Genomic DNA, 17976 nt, shown 5'->3' on the forward strand with positions numbered 1-17976 from the left:
GGGGATAAGTAGAATTGGGGTATGACAGGAGTGACTGCAAATAGCAGGAGGGAGTAATTAGAAATAAACACTTTTGGGAAGGGACAAGGTAAAAAAAGAGAATAGAATAAATGGGGGGGATGGATAGGATAGAGGGAGATATAGGCAGTCTTCCACAACATGACTATTATGGAAGTCTTTTGCAAAACTACACATATATAGCCTATATTGAATTGCTTGCCTTCTCAGTGGGGATAGGTGGGGAGGGAGGAAGGGAGAGAAGTTGGAACTCAAAGTTTTAGGAATGAATGTTGAGCATTGTTTTTGTATATACCTGGGAAATAAGAAATACAGGTCATGGAGTATAGAAATCTCTCTTACCCTACAGGACAAAAGGGAAGATGAGGATAAGGGAAGGGAGGGGTGTGATAGAAAGGAGGGCAGATTGGTAGAAGGGCTAATCAGAATGCACAGTGTTTTGGGGTATGGGGAGGGGAGAGATGGGGACAAAATTTAGAACTCAAAGTTTTGTGGAAATCAACGTTGAAAACTAAAAATAAATAAATAAACATAAAAAAATAAAAAAGGACATCCCTTAGATATATCAAACTCAACATGACTCATATTCATCTTTTTCTAAACCATTTCCTCTTCTGAACTTTTTCTACCACTGTATTCCCAGTTACCCAGGTTCACAACCTAGGTGTCAAATTGTGAAGAATTTCGAATGCCTAACTAAAGAGATTGGGATTTATTTGGTAAGACATAGGGAATTTATTGAAGCAATGAAGACATAGTAAGATCTATGCATAAAGAAAATTCTTCTGCCAATGTTTTATATACTATTCAAATTTATGGTGATTATTTCATACGATAAGTTTGTGACAAAACATACCATTATATTATGATCTGGATACACCAAGGGTCAAAATCATTGTGGTGAGGAGGGGCAAAGGATTTTGTAATCCATCTACAAGATCATCAATAGAGAAATTTGTCTTAAAAATACACTAGGTGAATGAATAGATGAATGTTTCATGTGGCTCAGTTAAATGTTAAGTTTTAAAAATGGCACCTCTTACAATGAGAGATCCAATTTTATTTGTGCTATACTCTTGCTTCTTAATCTAATAAAATAGAAAGATATTATTTATTAAATTATCCTAACAAGTAAAAGGAACAATTTATATAAAATATTTATAGCAGCTCTTTTTGCAACAGCAAAGAATTGAAATTCGAGTGCACACCCATCAATTAATGGGGAGTGGCTGAGTGTATCAGTAAGCACCCCAATATACACAGGGGAGCCTGCTATCACAGGTTCTTTGATATATTTCTCTAAAAGGAAAGGCAACTTTTGAGGGGTAATAGTCACTTTAATCAAGAACAGGTATCAGAGAAAATCAAAATCGAATTTTCAGAGAAATCAAAAATCAAGAGACAGTGCTTCCAACCTGCCTGACCATTAACAAACATATATCTTTACCAGATAGGGAATGTGTGGGTTTTCAAAGTCAGGTTACTGCTTAGCGGCTTCCCAGACTCTCATCTGGCACTCAAATCTTTTTCCAAAAACTAAGCCCCAAAGTAAAACCTCCCCATTAGAGTATTTATACACTTTTCAGACCCAGAAGGCATGACCCTCTGACCCAGTGCCTCAATAGAAAAAACAAAAGGTACTTGGGACCCTCCTCGAAAACATCTCCCTTAATCAAGCTTCCCTCAATGTGCAGGCTCAACAACAGGTGGGAAAGATCCTCCTTAATCACATTATTCAGAAACATTATACTTCTTGGTATAAATAAGAACAGCAAAAAGATCCTACTTTGCTTGCCCTCACACTGAGCATGTATATGATTTTGATAGAATACAATTGTTCTGTAGAAAATGATGAGCAGGATGGTTTCAGAAAAACCCAGAAAGATGTATATGAACTCATACGAAGTGAAGTGTGCAGAACCAGGAGAACATTGCATATAATAACAACAATACTTTAAGAATGATCAACTATGAAAGAATAAGCTACTCTGATCAAGACAATGATCTAAGAAAATTCCAAAGGATCAATGGTAAAAAACGCTTTCAACCTCAGAGAGAGAATTTATTAACTCTAAATGCAAACTGAAGCATACTTTATTATATTTATTTTTCTTGTTTTAGTTTTGTCTTTTTATTTGCAACATGGCTAATATGGAAATATATTTTGTATGACTTTACATTTTAATTTATATCAAATTGCTTTCTCAAAGACAAGGGAGGGGTAACTGGAAAATATTTACTGAAATAAAAATACATATAGTTTAAAAAATATCCTTTACAATGAGATGTGCTTTTGAAATAAATTCCTAGATTAAACCATATGGAAATTAAGAGGACAAAATCCCCAAGGTGTCTGATTTCCATTAAATGGCTACAAAGTAATCTGATTTAATTCTGAAGTCTTCAGGCAGTATCCAATCTTATAAGAACTATAGGCAATGGATATATAAGGAAAAAAATGAAATGATTTCTGCCATCAAGGAACATTATTTCCACTATGAATATAAATAATTTATAAAGATAATACTTTGTAAATCTTGAAATAATATCTGAATATGCTATTTTTGTTAGGAATTAATATTTTCATATGATACTCATTGAAATGAGATAATATATGTAAAATATTTTGCAAATCTTAATGAATATGAAGTATGAATATGAATGTGAGTATGAATATAATCAGTAATCAATATCATTTGCTTTGATAGAGCCTGAGGATCTAATGATCCACCTCAAATTTCAACCATGACCTTGTTTCACTCATTTTTATATCCACCTCAGTGTCCAGCACACAATAATGTTGAAATGACATGAAATTAGATCTTCCCTTAGTGAAATAAATAGACATTTTTAAAACTTAGCACAACTTGGCTCATCACATACACAATGTATAGCAGCTGTGTCAAATTCAAACAGAAATAGCTCCCTACAGGTCACATACAGACTTAGAAAACCACAAATTGACATTATCTTTGTTGTATTTTTATTTATTTTGCTAAACATTTCTTAATTACATTTTAATCTGATTTCCTACTTGTGAATTATGCAGGCTGTAAGGCCACAAGTTTAGTACCTCTATTATATTGCACATAGCCAGCACTTAAATTTTTATCAGATGAATGAATACATGAATAAATGATTAGATGCATATGGTTACATGGAAGTAACAATATCACTGTCAATAGAGTCTCTGAGAATCACAACTCTATGAGATCGGTATGTCATGTTATTATTATTATCATTATCCCCACTGGGCATTGCCATTGCCATATCTCCAATTGCCCATGGTCACATGGTTTGTAAGTGTCAGAGGCAAGATTGTAATGAAGATCTTCTTTTCTCTGAGTCTAAATTTCTATTCTTCCTACCACACTCTTTCTTTATCAGATGAATCTATATATGCATTGAGGGTATTTTGATGAAAGTTTTAGAAAGGTATTAGACTTTAAAATAATGATGCATAGCACATACACTTCTTTTCAGCAATATAATTGATTGAAAGGTATAGATAGTACTGTACTTATTCTTAGTTGGCTATAAAAAATTTGATTAGGAAGAGCAAAATGATGCTTTAAAAGTACTCTTTTAACAAGGCATCTCTGACATATATTTTTAAAATCATACAGGCTTCCCTGAAAGAAATTAACTGCAGTGATAACTCTGACAGATCTCTAATAAATATTAAGGCATTAAAAAAGTATATGCTTGCCAAAGATGTTTGCCATGGTAATGTAAAGATTAAATCTAAGGATCCAATGGATGGTAAAATTCTCCAGATTTCCTGTCTATGGATGACATTATGTTGATTGCATTAAGGTTCAGAGTATCAGTCTTCTTAGTGAGATTCATAATTTTCCAAAACAGTTTGGTCTTATTATCCACATAAGAAAGACTAAGTGGATGAAGAATACCTGTTATAAAAATTTGAATATGTAGATGGCTGGATAGCCCATAGGTCCATCAGTATGTGCATTATTTTTATACACTATATACACACACAAATATGCATGAATATGTGTGCATATATACACACATTACATATACACTTATATTTATATACATATACATATATATGTATGTATGTGTGTGTGTGTGTGTGTGTATATATATATATATATATATATATATATATATATATATAGACACTGTATGGACAACAATTTGAGTCCAGAATTGAATGAGAACTATAGAGTAGGCTAGACTAAATTTGGGAAACTGAACAATGCTTTTAATGACCCCAAATTCAAGGAAACTAAAGTTTATTTAAAAAAAAAAAACTTCTAGTGGTGTCATGAGTCATGGGATGTCATTGCATTTGAAGAATTAAATTTGAGAGTTGCTCAAATGGCAACAGAGAGGACCATAATAGGCCCAAGTGGTCCTTAACATATTACCAATGAAGAATTGGTAGCTAGGTGGTGCTATGGCTAGAGCTGGAGAAGGAAATGACAAACCACTCTGTCCTTTTATAGAAAAAAAATCTTTTAAAGTCATTCATGAACAATTCTTTTCACTTGAATATTACATTGTATACCTTACAGTTTACCTTTGATCATTTTACTAGAATCTCTACGAACACAAAATTGATCCATCTAATTACCATCTTTTCTTTATCTTCCTTTTCATTGCCATGATTCTTGAAAAAGCTTTCTATATGTCTCTACCATTAGTCTTATTACTCCTATTGATTCTTATTAATCTTATTAATTCCTTGCAAAATAGCTTCTGTCCCTAAGCTTCTACAGAAATGACTCTCTTAAAGGGCAATAATGACCTCTTAGTCACAAAAGTCTTTTTAAAGTCCTCAGCCTTCCCTACCTGTATCCCACTTTTGACAATGTTTATATCTGGCTTTAAAGACATGACACATTCCTCTGTCTTCATTGGTTCTTCATCCACTTCTAGATTCTTTCAGGTAATTGTTCCCCAAAATTATGACTTCTTCCCTTTTCTCTCTAGTCTCTCTCCTGAAATCCCACTTGGTTTATGGCTTTACTCACCATCACTCTACAAATAATTCATAAATCTTTATCGTTAACCTTGGCCTCTTTCCGTAATATCAGGACTACCTTTCCAATCCCTTACAGAATATCTCCACCTTGATGTCCTGCCTCAAACTTCTTATCTTTCCTGCTCATCCCTCTGTCTTTGTATTTTCTCTTGTAATATTAACTAATATTTCAAATTTTATTGGATTTGACTCCTTCCCCTCTCTTCTTTAACCAATTAGTTACTGGTCCTTATAAATTCTATTTATAGGAAGTTTTTTTTTTACTTTTGTCCCCTTCTCTCTATTTATATTGTATTCTAGGCCTTCATCATCACTTCCTTAATCTATTTTGCCTCCAAATGACTGTAGTCTTTCCTCACTTTACTCCATCCCTAATATTACAGTTATATTAAGCTTCCTCATCTAACCATCTGATCAGGTCAACCAACAAAACAAAATAAAACAAAACAAAAAAGCCCAAAAATATTCAGTGGCTCCCATTTCCTCAGTGAATAAAATTTTGCCTGGCTTTCCAGGCTGTCCACAATCAATCATAACCCTGACCTTCCTGATATTCATATTACTTCCCATGTGACTTCTATGCGATAGTTAAGTTGTAATACAATTTAGCCCCTTTGCAACATTCCTGCCTCTTTAACTATACTCACATTATTCCCCCTGCCAGCAATATGCCCCCTTGTACAATTTTTCTTTTGAATTCTGACAGAATCTTTTAAAGACTATCTCAATGTCAATTTTTCCAGAATGCTTTTTGTTTGTTTGTCTGTTTTCATTCTTGGTAATAGGTTTAGGATTTAGATTCCACTTTCCTTTGCACCACTCTACTATGTATATGTAAAATAGAGTATTATAAGATATCTGGAATTATTTCTTATCTCTCAACCATACTGCAAGATTCACTGCATTGTCTCTTACATAAATTTTATATTGCCCCCAGCACTGAGCACAGAATTTAGCATGCAGTATTTAACAAATGTTCAATTATTGAATAATTAGTTCTAGAAAGCCATATGGTGGTAGTCTTGTATTAATTTACACAGTGTGTGATATGTATTTTTTTAGTTAACAAGAAATATATGCCTTCATTGAAACTATGTCTTCACTCTTAATAAAAATATACATTCTTCATTTGGATTGTGGTCTTTTTATGTATGTGGTATTATTATGTATGTATGTGGTCTTATCAATGTATATCATTGAGCTAAAGAGCCAAAAAATACTTCATACAACTAGTTTTAGAAGCATAATCTTACCTTGTCTTTCTAGCTTGAATTTTCCAAAGTCTTTCCCATGTATATCACCTTGGAAGGTAAATCCCCCTCTTTCAAGCCCTGATGATACCTAACATATGTGAAGAAGATGGTGTAAAAAAAATGAATATTAGCAATCATTAGTTGTCAAGAAACACCCATCACTATTCCCAGTTTTCAGATTTTGAGGCATATCCATTAACTTACATGCTACTATTTTTAGTATTTGTATGCATGTATAAAATAGTAACTAACACAAAGATGATAACAAACAAATGACTATAAATACCTGAATTTTTTTGCTTAAATACATACAGAATTTTTTAAGTCTCAAAGCTATGAATATGTTATCATTCAACCTCAGTTTTTCAGAGTGTCAGACAACAACAGACAATATTAATGAACAAAACATTCAAAATATGTTAACTTTATTTGGGAATCGGTGTAGCATGGGTTATACATACATAACCATTGTGGTTGTACCTATGTCCTGAGATTTTGAGCTGACTTAGAACTTTGGCTCTAAGTAAGCCCCACTAATCATTTTCTTCATCTAAGAGTTATGAGAATCTCAGGTGTAGATCATGCAGCCTGAGGGAAAGCTTATAGTAAATGCTAGCATGGTAGAGTGTATAAGGCACATTATGTTCCCTCCCATGCTCTTCTTTGTTGCCAAGAACTTAAAAGTGTCACTTGACAAAGAAATAGCTTATCATTATCGGAGGAAAAAGTATTTCAACTCAATGTAGAGATATTCAACTATCTCTAAATCATGATTGTTATTTATTTATTGATGAATTTTTATTGATATCTTTTGCTTTTATATCATATGGATTTTCCTCTGTATTTCATCCCTTCTTTTCTTATGACAAATAGCCTTTTAAAGAAAAAGAAAGAGAAAACTGAACAAATATTTAGAATATCTGACATCACATGCAATGTTCCATACTCCTGAGCATCCCACCTTGGTCAAGTGGTAGAGGGATGTATGACTGTTATTTCAATCCTACTTTGAAAGAAAAGTGGTTAGCTTTGACCAAGAAGCTATCTGCTTAGAGCAGAATATGCTTTGTAGAACTCTTATACAGAATACTTACATAACCATCTAGTCCCCAATTGTCATTTTCGAACTTGCTTACAAAAATTTCCACTGGTCCTTTAATCTGGAAAACTTTCAGAAGTAAATGAGCTTCCTCCTTCTTATAAACACCTACAAATGACATTAGGGAGAATCTGTAAGAATAACTTCTCTCCAAAGTTATTTGGCTAACTGTTCTCTCTTTAGAGAGATTCTGATTGATAAACATTGAGTTTTGAGGGGTTAACTTTCATTTTAGACAAGCTCCTGAATATGCAAAATTGAATATTTCTGGATCTTGTCATGCAAAAACAGGAAGGATATCCACTATGCTTCAGTGATTTCAATGAAACATAAAAGTTCCTTAGAAACTGCCATTTTCTAGGTAAATACTAAGGTTCTCTTTGGAAGCAATGAATGGAGAAGCTAGAACTGTGAAGATTAATGCTTTAGAATCAAGAAAAGGATTATTTTTTTTTAAATTTCTATCACCTCTCAAAGTGCTCAACTTTCATTATTTGTTTAAATTCTATTTATCCTTCAAAACCAACTTAAATGCAACCTCCTCCAGACACCTTCTGTAATTATTTTATTGGGGAAAAAAAGCTACTTCCTTCTCATTTCTTCCAGATCTCAAATAGTATTTTGCTATGTACTTTTAATAACTTCGTCATAAATTGTATATCATATAAGGTTCCAGAAGTCTTAGTATAGTTTTACACTTCAATAGTTCAATTATAATTGCATATATTCATATACTTTATGAATATATGCATACATATTGCATATATTCATATGCTTAAAACTGCACCAAAACTTTTGAAAAAATCTGCACTGGCCTAGGTTTAATTCTTATAGTGCCATTAGAATTGTGGTTTCCAAGAAAAATAGAAACCATATAGTATCTCCACTATATACCCTCTGATCCCCACAGTGAATAATATGATAATATGATGTGGTAATGTGATAATAATAAGTGATATCTATACAGTAGGCTTCTAAACAACAATTTGCTATGTGAATGAAGGATCTGAGAAAATGTTAGTTCTATTTATTTTACCAGTTATAGCACTTAAAAAAACCTCCACAATCCTTTACTGAAGTCTAATCTTTTCTAAACATCTACAAAATATTTTCCTAAATCTTAGCATCTTTCACCTCTAGTTCAAAAGAAAAATACAAAAGTGTTTTCTTAAATTACATATTTATTCTACTATACATAGAAAAATGTACCAATCATAAGCTGGAATACTGAACTAAGAATCAATTCATTTTACATGGTTCATGATTCCCAATTTCTGTAAAAAGGAGGGAGAAGGAATTTGGTTAAGGATCATATAATTACATGGGAAATATGAGTATTAGGAGGGCTTATTAACTTAATATTCTAATGATGAGACATGATTTTTAACATGTATGATGAAATTTACCAAGACTGTTGCTTGAAATTCAATTGAAGGAACAATTCTTTAAAACTCTCATCAGAAATACCTTTGAGAGGACGAATTTGTGATATCATATCCTATGAGACTGAAGTCAAAAGGTATTCTGTTCATATTTGAGAATTGACCAGAATTTAAATATTGAGTGTTCATGGATCTGATACAAAGGCTTACCCATTTGGTTTCACTTAAAAAAGGACTGAGGGCCTGATGAATCTCATTCAAGGTATTTTGAAAAGAATCACTTTGTTTTATTCTAGAAAGAGCAAATGTAGTTGTTTTCACACTAAGCTATCAAGTGCTCCCCAGGATATAGTCCTTGAAACTTCCAGGGTTAATAGGTCAATAATTTATTTCTCCTTAGTTGGAGAGTCAGTACTTCAGGTCACTTCCTGATTCCACATGAATTCTGAGATATGAACCTTATTCTTTTTTTTAGCATTCTATGGGTGAAACCAAAAGCTAAAATTACCAGGAATTATCTCTCTGATTAGTACTTAGTTGTAGTAATTTCTGAGTCAGAACAGGTATTCTGGGTGTAGCTAAGTCTTAATTTATAACCCCATACTTCCCTAAGAACTCTGGAACTGGTGAAAGAGATCTATTTAGAACAATACGCATGTATTATACATTTACTTGAATGTGGTTGTTTTTCAGTCATGTCTGACTTCATTTAGGGTTTTCTTGGCAAAGATACTACATTGGCTTACCTTTTCTTTCTCCGACTCATTTTACATATGAGTACACAGGGTTAAGTGACTTGCTCAAGGTTACACAGCCAGTAAGTGTCTAAGGTCAGATTGGAACTCAGGAAGACGAGTCTTCCTGACTCCAGTTCTGGTAGTACGCTTTATCCATTATAGAACCTAATTACCCCCTTATTGGTCTGTACAATCACACATTTCCTATATGTTCTAGTATAGATATAGTATAATCGGGCAGAATGTGAGATAGAACCCAGATCTCTTCTCAGATTCCCAAGGTCAAACTGGACTACCTATTTATTCAATGGTGAATCATCAATTCTCATCTTTTTTTTTTAGTTTGTAGAAACTGAGATTAAGAGTTGGATTTTCAAGGTCTCACTCAAGACCACTGATCCATTACATTAAAGAAAAACTGTCTGTCCACTCTACAGTGTGAAAGTCCTTCTGGAGAAATCAAGTCTAAACACAGGGAAGAGTGCTGAATGAATAAATGAGAAATTGTGTATGTTTGGTTCAGAGAATCTCAGAGGGAATGGTAGCTGTGACGAGGAACAAAATGATGTAGAATAGGAGAGATTTGTGAAATCAACATGAAGCTTGGTGGCAGAAAGATACAAGGAGGGAATAGAATGGAGTTTATAGGAAAATGGGGATTAATTTAAATACCTGCTTTGTATTAGAACAGAATACTTTCAGAATACCCATGATATTAGTGTAGAACTTACCTGAAAGTTTTAGCTCCACATTAGATCCTTCAATAAAGGTAGCATTTACTTTGCTACTTGTTGCATTGAACCAGTCCACAGTTAAAGTTGCAGGGTGTCTTTTCCCTAAATACTCATAATAGCCTTTCCACACTGAGTTGATGAAAAATACATCGGAAGGAACTGAGAGAGAAAGTAAGGAGATATATTTGAGAGGATATCACAAACTAACATCAGTCATTTATTTCTCTGCTTCCTATATTAGAGCTCCTGAACCTAGATGCCACAAAGAATGCCATTCATTCACCATGAGGGCTCAAAGACAGACGATGATTATGATGATGACAACAGCGACGACGACAAGCATGACAACACCAACACCAACACCAACACCAATTTAGCTTATTTCTGGACCTCCCACCATTGCATCTGCAAATTAATATAATGGGATAGAACTTCAAATAAGATGTCATGGTCTTGTAAAAAACCATTAGATTTAATTTTTAGATTGGTAGGCATTGAATATGACTTTCTTCAGTTAAAACAATCTGAATATTGATGTAAAGAAGACTTTTAAAAGGAGGAAATCATGTTTAAAATAATTTCTTCTAAAGGGCTGATCTGGACCATTTTTTTTTCTTCTGAATTATGTTAAGTGGCTAACAAATCTAAAAACAGAATGTATATAAAGTTTGAAATTATTTATTAAAACGAATTTCCTGGATATATGCATAAGAATAACGGCCTAGATTTTCAGGTATGGAGTTTTTTAGTGGGTATGAAAATTTCTATTTAGCCAATAGAGTTCTAAATTCACCAAATAGCAGGGATTCTTAATCAACAAATCAGAGTGGTTCCACGTTGCACAATTGTAGGAATTATGAAAAAATGTTGCTACTGAATCAAAGAAAAGAATATAAGGCATTTGCAGATGAAAGTGATTGCTGCTTTCACTTGAAGGAAAATGCTTTTAACATAAATGCCATATATGTGAATTTTCACTTTTAAAAGTTGTCACCTGCTGACTTTACATTTGACACATCTGCATGCCAAAGAAGCTATCTCAGTGTTTCCAAAGTTTTAACTAGTGCTAAAACTCATTGACTTTTACCTCTCTCAATAATACAGAAAACTGATATATGAAACCTATAATAGACGTTTATTACAATTCTACCATGAATTTATGGTTTGGATATATCTTAGGATCAAAAAATTAGCTCTTACTCATCATTTCTCAGGAATGTTGAAAACGGAATTCTTCTGATGGGAATGAGACTGGAATATAAGATACCTGATGTTCTTTACAACTTGAACTTGAACTTGAGGTTTGTAAGCTTTATTTGGTTTAAAATGAATACTTGAGGGAGGGAGAAATGTTAGTGGTCTCTTTTGCCCTAGATTTTTTTCCCTTGCAAAAGACACTTTTCTATAAGAACATCAAAAGTGTCAACACTAAGGCCAAGGTTAGTAAAAAAAAAAAAAAGAAAAAAAAAGTATTTTTAAGCTGTCTTGGGGGCAATGAGAAAATTTACTAAGAGTTAGGGCTGTTTCTTGAGGACATAGGACCATGAGAAGGCAAAATTATGCTACACTAATGACATTTCTTTTTTTTCTACCAAGAAGAAAGATCTTTAGAGTGAGAAGGATAGAATCAAAATAGCTGAGGTAAAAGAAACCCAAGATAATAGAAATTATTGCTATCCTTAATGAGTTCAAGTGATGAACTCTGAGCTAATTATGTATATTCTAAGGCCTTACAAGGACTCTTGGCTATGAATGCCACCTTCGTTTATTGAAAAACTGTAAAAAATAAAGGTGCCAAGAGACACAAGAGTTATCTTATTTTCAAGAAGGAAAAGGTGGTAGAGATCTCAAACTATAGGTTGCTGTGCTTGACTTAGATTTCTGAAAAAATTTGAAAATACATTATTAAAGGGAAGGTGTGCAAACACTTAGAAAGGGAAATAGTAATCAGTAAGAGTAGATAAGATAGTGGATAGGCTCATTAGAACAAATTATTTCAGACTAACCTCATTTCCTTTTGTTATTGGGTTATTAGAATGATCTAATGCAATTAGGGCAATGCCACTAATATATTATACTTAGATTTTAAAAAGGTAAATGGTAATCTGTTATGACATTTTTGTAGATATGATAAAGAAATAAAGGCTAGCTCATGGGAAACAGGGTTTGAACTTGGGATTTCATTAGGTAAGAGAAGCACTCTCCAGTTATATTAAGCTAACATTTCTCTGCAATTTTCTTTCTTAGAGGGTTGTCTAAAATTCAGAGACATTAAGAAACTTGCCCAGGGTCAAATAACCAGTATATTTCAGAGGTAGTACTTCAACTTGGGTCTTATTAGCTTTAAGGACAACTCTACTAACTACTTCATGCTGTCCACAGTTAATAGCATAATTAAGTGGACTTGGAAGTAATTGAATAAGATCGAAAGAGAAGCAATTAATAATCCAATTTCAACCTGAAGGAAAGTCTCCAGCAGTGCAAGAGAGTTCTTCTTAGCCCTGTGCTGTTTAAAATTTTGTATCAATGACTTGGCTATGGGCAAGCTTCTGGAGATAACAAAACTGGAAAGAATGGCTAATGAAGTGGATGACAGATTCAGGATCCTGAAAGATCTCAATAGTCTAGATTGGTGGGGTGTAACACAGGTGAAATTTAATAGATATTAAAATCCTACAAATTAGTTCAAAATGTTAATTATACATGTACAACAAGCAGAAACAAGGCTATCTATAACAGTTTATTAAAAGAGCTTGGAATTTTAGTGAGCTCTAAGTTTAATTGCTATCATCATTGTAACATGGCAATTTAATTGGTGATATATGAAAAAAGATTCCCTGCACCTAGCATATGTCCTAGGGAGTGAAATGTAATAGTTCATATTTTACATTCATTTACCAACTGTCAGCATATGTGACATGTTGCATTTGATATTGTTATTTGAAACAATTTTAAGAAACCCAAATTATGATGAGAATAAATGCTAGTAGTTACTTAATAAATGTTGATTGATTGATTGATTGACATTTACAAACTGTGGCACATATGGAGGGATAAGCTAAATATGGATAGGGGACTGGAAACCATGACATACAAGAATCAGCTATATTAATTAGAGATGATTAGTCTGCAGAAGAAAAGACTTTAGGATGACATGATATCTGCCTTAAGTATTTGAAGGGCTGTCATGTGAATGAAGAGTTAGAATTGTTTTACATGCTTCCAAAGGGCATAATTAAGGACCATATTTGGAAGTTATAGAAAGTCAAATTTCAGCATGACATAATGAAATGATTTCCTAACAGTGATAGCTTCCTCAAAGGGGAATAGATTAGATTTCAAGGCAATAACTTCATTTCAGACAGATATCTTCAAACTGAGCCTGGGAAGACCACATACAGACATATTGTAGAGGGGATTTTTCTTCATGTATGGGTTGCACAAGAATATATCTAAACACCCTTTCAATTCTGAGATTCCATGATACTATCTCGAGTTTTACTTTTTTAAAAAAAATATCTATAATCATATTAGGAATACTTTCCTATTGCTACTTAGGGACATATATATAGAGAGAGTAATTTATTTTCAAAAAACCTATAATAGAGGAGAAATTCTAAGGGTTTTTGTAAGGTAAGCTTGACAACAGCAAGTTGTTCATTGCTTTAATGTCTCAGAATGTAACTTATTCATTAATTAGAGAAGATAAACTATGATATTTTCATTTAACATGCCCTTTACCTAAGTTATAACAAACAAATCAATTTCTGCGATTCCATATATATGGATATAAAACAACTAATGACCATCAATGAATTTCAAATGAATGGTTTGCACCTCTGCTCATGGCTCAGTTTTCAGACTAATGGACTATTTACCTATCTTCCCTGAAATTCTTACTATATCTAGATTATTTATAAAACAAAACAAAACAAAATTTACAATCAATCTTGGGTCATAATGATTCAACCAAAGCATAGTTTGTAATATCACTAGGCTTTTACTAGATGTTTAAATTAGTCATTTACTTATTCATCTAAGAAACATTTATTAAGCACATACTATACATAAGACTTTCAACTAAAAAAAAATATTGTAATTATTACCCAAGAAGATCATAACACTAAACAATATATACAGGCTCAGGATATGTTGACTATTGATGGTCGTTAGCTAGAATATTTTCTCCTAATTAGCAGCAACGTAGAGTCACTAAAATAACAGAAACAAGTAATCATCAGATGTCAGAACTGAAAGGCATCTTTCATCAGATGTCAGAGCTGTGAGGGACTATAGAATCGTCTGGCCCAACTCTTTCAATTTTGAAGAGCAAGAAACTTGAGGTAAGTAAAAACGAACAAGAAGAAAGTTTCCCTAAAAATGACATTTTAAGAGAATAAAATAATCATCTTTCATGATTAGAATTCATTTAAGCATCTGTTAAATCATAAATTTGTTTTTATACTGCAGTCTCTTATTGGCTATCTTGCAACAGTGTTTAATACTAATTTTATAGGGACACCACATAGGCAAAGTGAAATTATGCTGGAAAAAATTTTTTTGTCATGTTTGGCTTTCTAAAGACCAACAAGACACTGCAAGCTGAACTAATTTTTCTGTTGTCCTATGCATCTTATGGCTTTTCGAGTGATCCTAGGCAAAATGGAATGGTATTATTCTGTATGAGTCTCATCCCATTGCATATCTGTTTAGGGCTGTACTAATTATCACTTCATATCAGAGGCACTGAAAGGAGATGTTACTACTGGCATTTTTTTTCAAATAGTAGAATTATATTGTATGTATGTGTGTTTTTCATAGGAATTGTATTACCGTCAGTTCTCAGTGAAGTCACATAATTAAAGACTCTTAAGGTAGCCACAAATATCTAGAAGATTCAAACAAACAACTTTGCTTTGGAGGTCAGAGACTATCTTTCTAATTTGCTGCCAGCATAAGCAAGCTCTGAATAGACATTTCTGAAGAGAGTAATACCTTAATTACACAGAAGTAAGTAAAGAAACACTAGGGAATGTAAAATAGTCCCACTGACAGTGCCTCTTCTCCATTCTTATAGGTTCAGCTTTCCAGTTTACTTTGATGATGTAAAGTTGACTTAAAGATGAGTCTTTGAATTCTGATATATGTAAAAATGAGGTGCAATCCTCCTTATAAGGCTCTCCATTATAACACCTTGCCTCACAGAGGCATTATTTCCACTTCTGTCTACAAAATGCCTAAGACCTCCTTGAATGAAACAACATTTTGCAATATCGAAATATTTGGTTTTTAGGCAAATAATTAGATAAGTACATTGCCATTCTGGGAATAAAAATCACAAAGTAAGCTTGTTTTATATTAGTGGTTTATTTAATCCTCTCAGTGGAGCAATGGAATCAGAAATTTATATGTTCAAAATATTGTCATTATGTGTATATATGTATTAGTAGAGAACAAATCACTTAAATTTATTTATGTCTAAAACTGTTCTGGTATACAAACCTGGAGTTTTAGTAACTGTTTCATTAACTTCTCTCACTCCTTTACCTACAAGTAAAAAGACAAGTTATCACTTTCAAGAACATACGTATTTTTGAATATTGTTGAAATAATGCTCAGGTGAAGCAAGTGTCCTTTCTCCAGATTGGATAAATTTATGAAATAATTAAAATCTCAAACATGTTATTTGCTTAAACACAGAATTTCACTTTTTTGAGCAGGGCAAGGAAAAAGAGGTGAATTCAAAGGAAATAAATAAACTCTGGTCCAAAGAATAGTGTTTCTATTCACGTGAAAGTGCTACAACAGAGAGCCTTGTAATGAGGGTGGCTTACATCAGACACTTTACCAAAAATGTGTGCCCCAAATGAAAAGTTGAGATTAAATCAAATTTAGAATATGAAATTCATTTTGAAAAAAATGGCACAAAAAAGACATAAAAATGAATTTACACATGAATGATTAAGAAACTGACTTTTGTCCTTTAACATTTAGTGTGGACTCTCAAGTTAGCTTAATTTAAAATCTGCCTTTTATTGTTTGCTATTAAAATGTGTCATGTTTTTCTTTTTCGGTGTCCTATTTTTTATTCTTAGGGGAGAAAGGTAAAAGCAACACAAGACTTTTGGACAATTCCTTTCCTGGGCATTGGTAACAGGCCCCAAGAATCTCAACATAAAGCCATGAATTTAATTTCATTCTAAAATATTTACTTATATGGTTCAGTATTCAGTACACATTCAGCCTAGAATTTAAATGAAAACCCAATGACAACTAATGTTGTCATTGAGATTTGACTCAGAACTGGTTTTTTTCCTAGTTTAGGAAGACAAAGTTTTATTGATAATTAATAATTTTCATAATAATTGCTTTTGTGATTTAAAATAGCAAAAATCATGTCAAGGGTACTCTGATTGTCTCCCATTGAAACAGCCTGAGAGCTCTTACAATATCAATACTTACAAAGTTTCCTTTAATATATGCTCAGGCCCTTGGTAAATTTAGCTCATTTTCACTTAGAAAAATAAATGCTTTCCTTAAACATATATATATAATTTACCTGGTATAATGACTCTTCAACAAGATATCCTTCTTTTTTTATTTGAAATAGAGTAAATTATAAGACTAACACATATATGTAACCCATGCCCTTATTTTATTAAATCAGTAAATATTAACACATGTATATTTCCCCTTTTTAAGTTATTAATATATAATTACAGATTCCCTGGTGTTGTTTGATTTTGCCACAGATGTGGAAGCTATTCTGAATTACATGTTGTCTTTTTTTTCTTCAGAAAATTACTCATTCCATGATCAATGACTTACTTTTACAAACAGGTGATTTCCCTGTCCATTTCATATCTGGTTTACATGTCCGGTGCTCAGATCCACCCGCAAGAAAAAATCCAGGATGACAGGTATATACTAAAGTATAACCAAAAGTAGGAAGATCTATTGCTCTCACATCCGCATGGGCTGGTGTCTCTGGCTGTCTGCATGCATGAGCTGAAATAAGTTCAATATTATTAGAAAGCACTAAGGCAAGCATTATATTATAACATATAGACAATGAATTCTCAAGAAGACTTTCTAAAGACATATACAGAAGTTGGAATTACTTTTTTTTTTTTTTACCAAAAATCTATAGCAAATTCATTTTTAACTAAAAAGAAAATTGAGAAGCAGATGATGACCAGCAAGAACTCAATTTGTACTCATCAAATACATCAATTTATACATTATTATTATATACATTATATTATATACATTATTACTAAAGTTATAATTCACACATTGGGCTGAAGAGAGTAGTAATAATGCTTTTATATAACTGATAATTTTGCTAACCATTTAGAAATAAATCCAGGAAAAAGTTGAAGAAATGGTGCATTAAAAAATCATTAGCTGTGGCTTATGTTTGTTTATTTTTAGTTAAAGGACCACCAACATTTCAAACATTTAGAAACTTTGAACATTACTTAAGACAAAAAATACAATGATTTTGAATTTGCCATAACATACTATATGTAATATGCCCCATTAGAAAGATTTATTTATTCATTTTCATTCTAGTCATTCATAACATTTCAAATGAATTCATAATTAGATATGAATTAACAAACATCTATCAAGCACTTAGTCTACATAGGTCATTCTGCAAGATCCTGGATGTAAAATGATTGATCACTTATTAAGGATTTATTCAGTCTTAGGCACTGAAAAGAAAACAGTCCTAGCCC

General features: G+C 32.6%; 1 protein-coding gene across 1 annotated transcript in view; it reads right to left on the reverse strand.

Annotated features, from left to right (window-relative positions):
* The window catches only part of CSMD1 (CUB and Sushi multiple domains 1), a 2598423-nt gene that overhangs the window by 13259 nt on the left and 2567188 nt on the right, over positions 1-17976 (reverse strand). The window contains exons 64-68 of the mRNA XM_072634370.1: positions 17063-17242; positions 15737-15781; positions 10232-10393; positions 7377-7489; positions 6283-6370 (exon numbers count right to left, since the gene is read on the reverse strand). Coding sequence (XP_072490471.1) covers positions 6283-6370; positions 7377-7489; positions 10232-10393; positions 15737-15781; positions 17063-17242 — 588 coding nt within the window. The remainder of the gene's footprint in view (positions 1-6282; positions 6371-7376; positions 7490-10231; positions 10394-15736; positions 15782-17062; positions 17243-17976) is intronic.

Source organism: Notamacropus eugenii, chromosome 1 (assembly GCF_028372415.1).
Source record: "Notamacropus eugenii isolate mMacEug1 chromosome 1, mMacEug1.pri_v2, whole genome shotgun sequence".
Taxonomy (NCBI): domain Eukaryota; kingdom Metazoa; phylum Chordata; class Mammalia; order Diprotodontia; family Macropodidae; genus Notamacropus; species Notamacropus eugenii.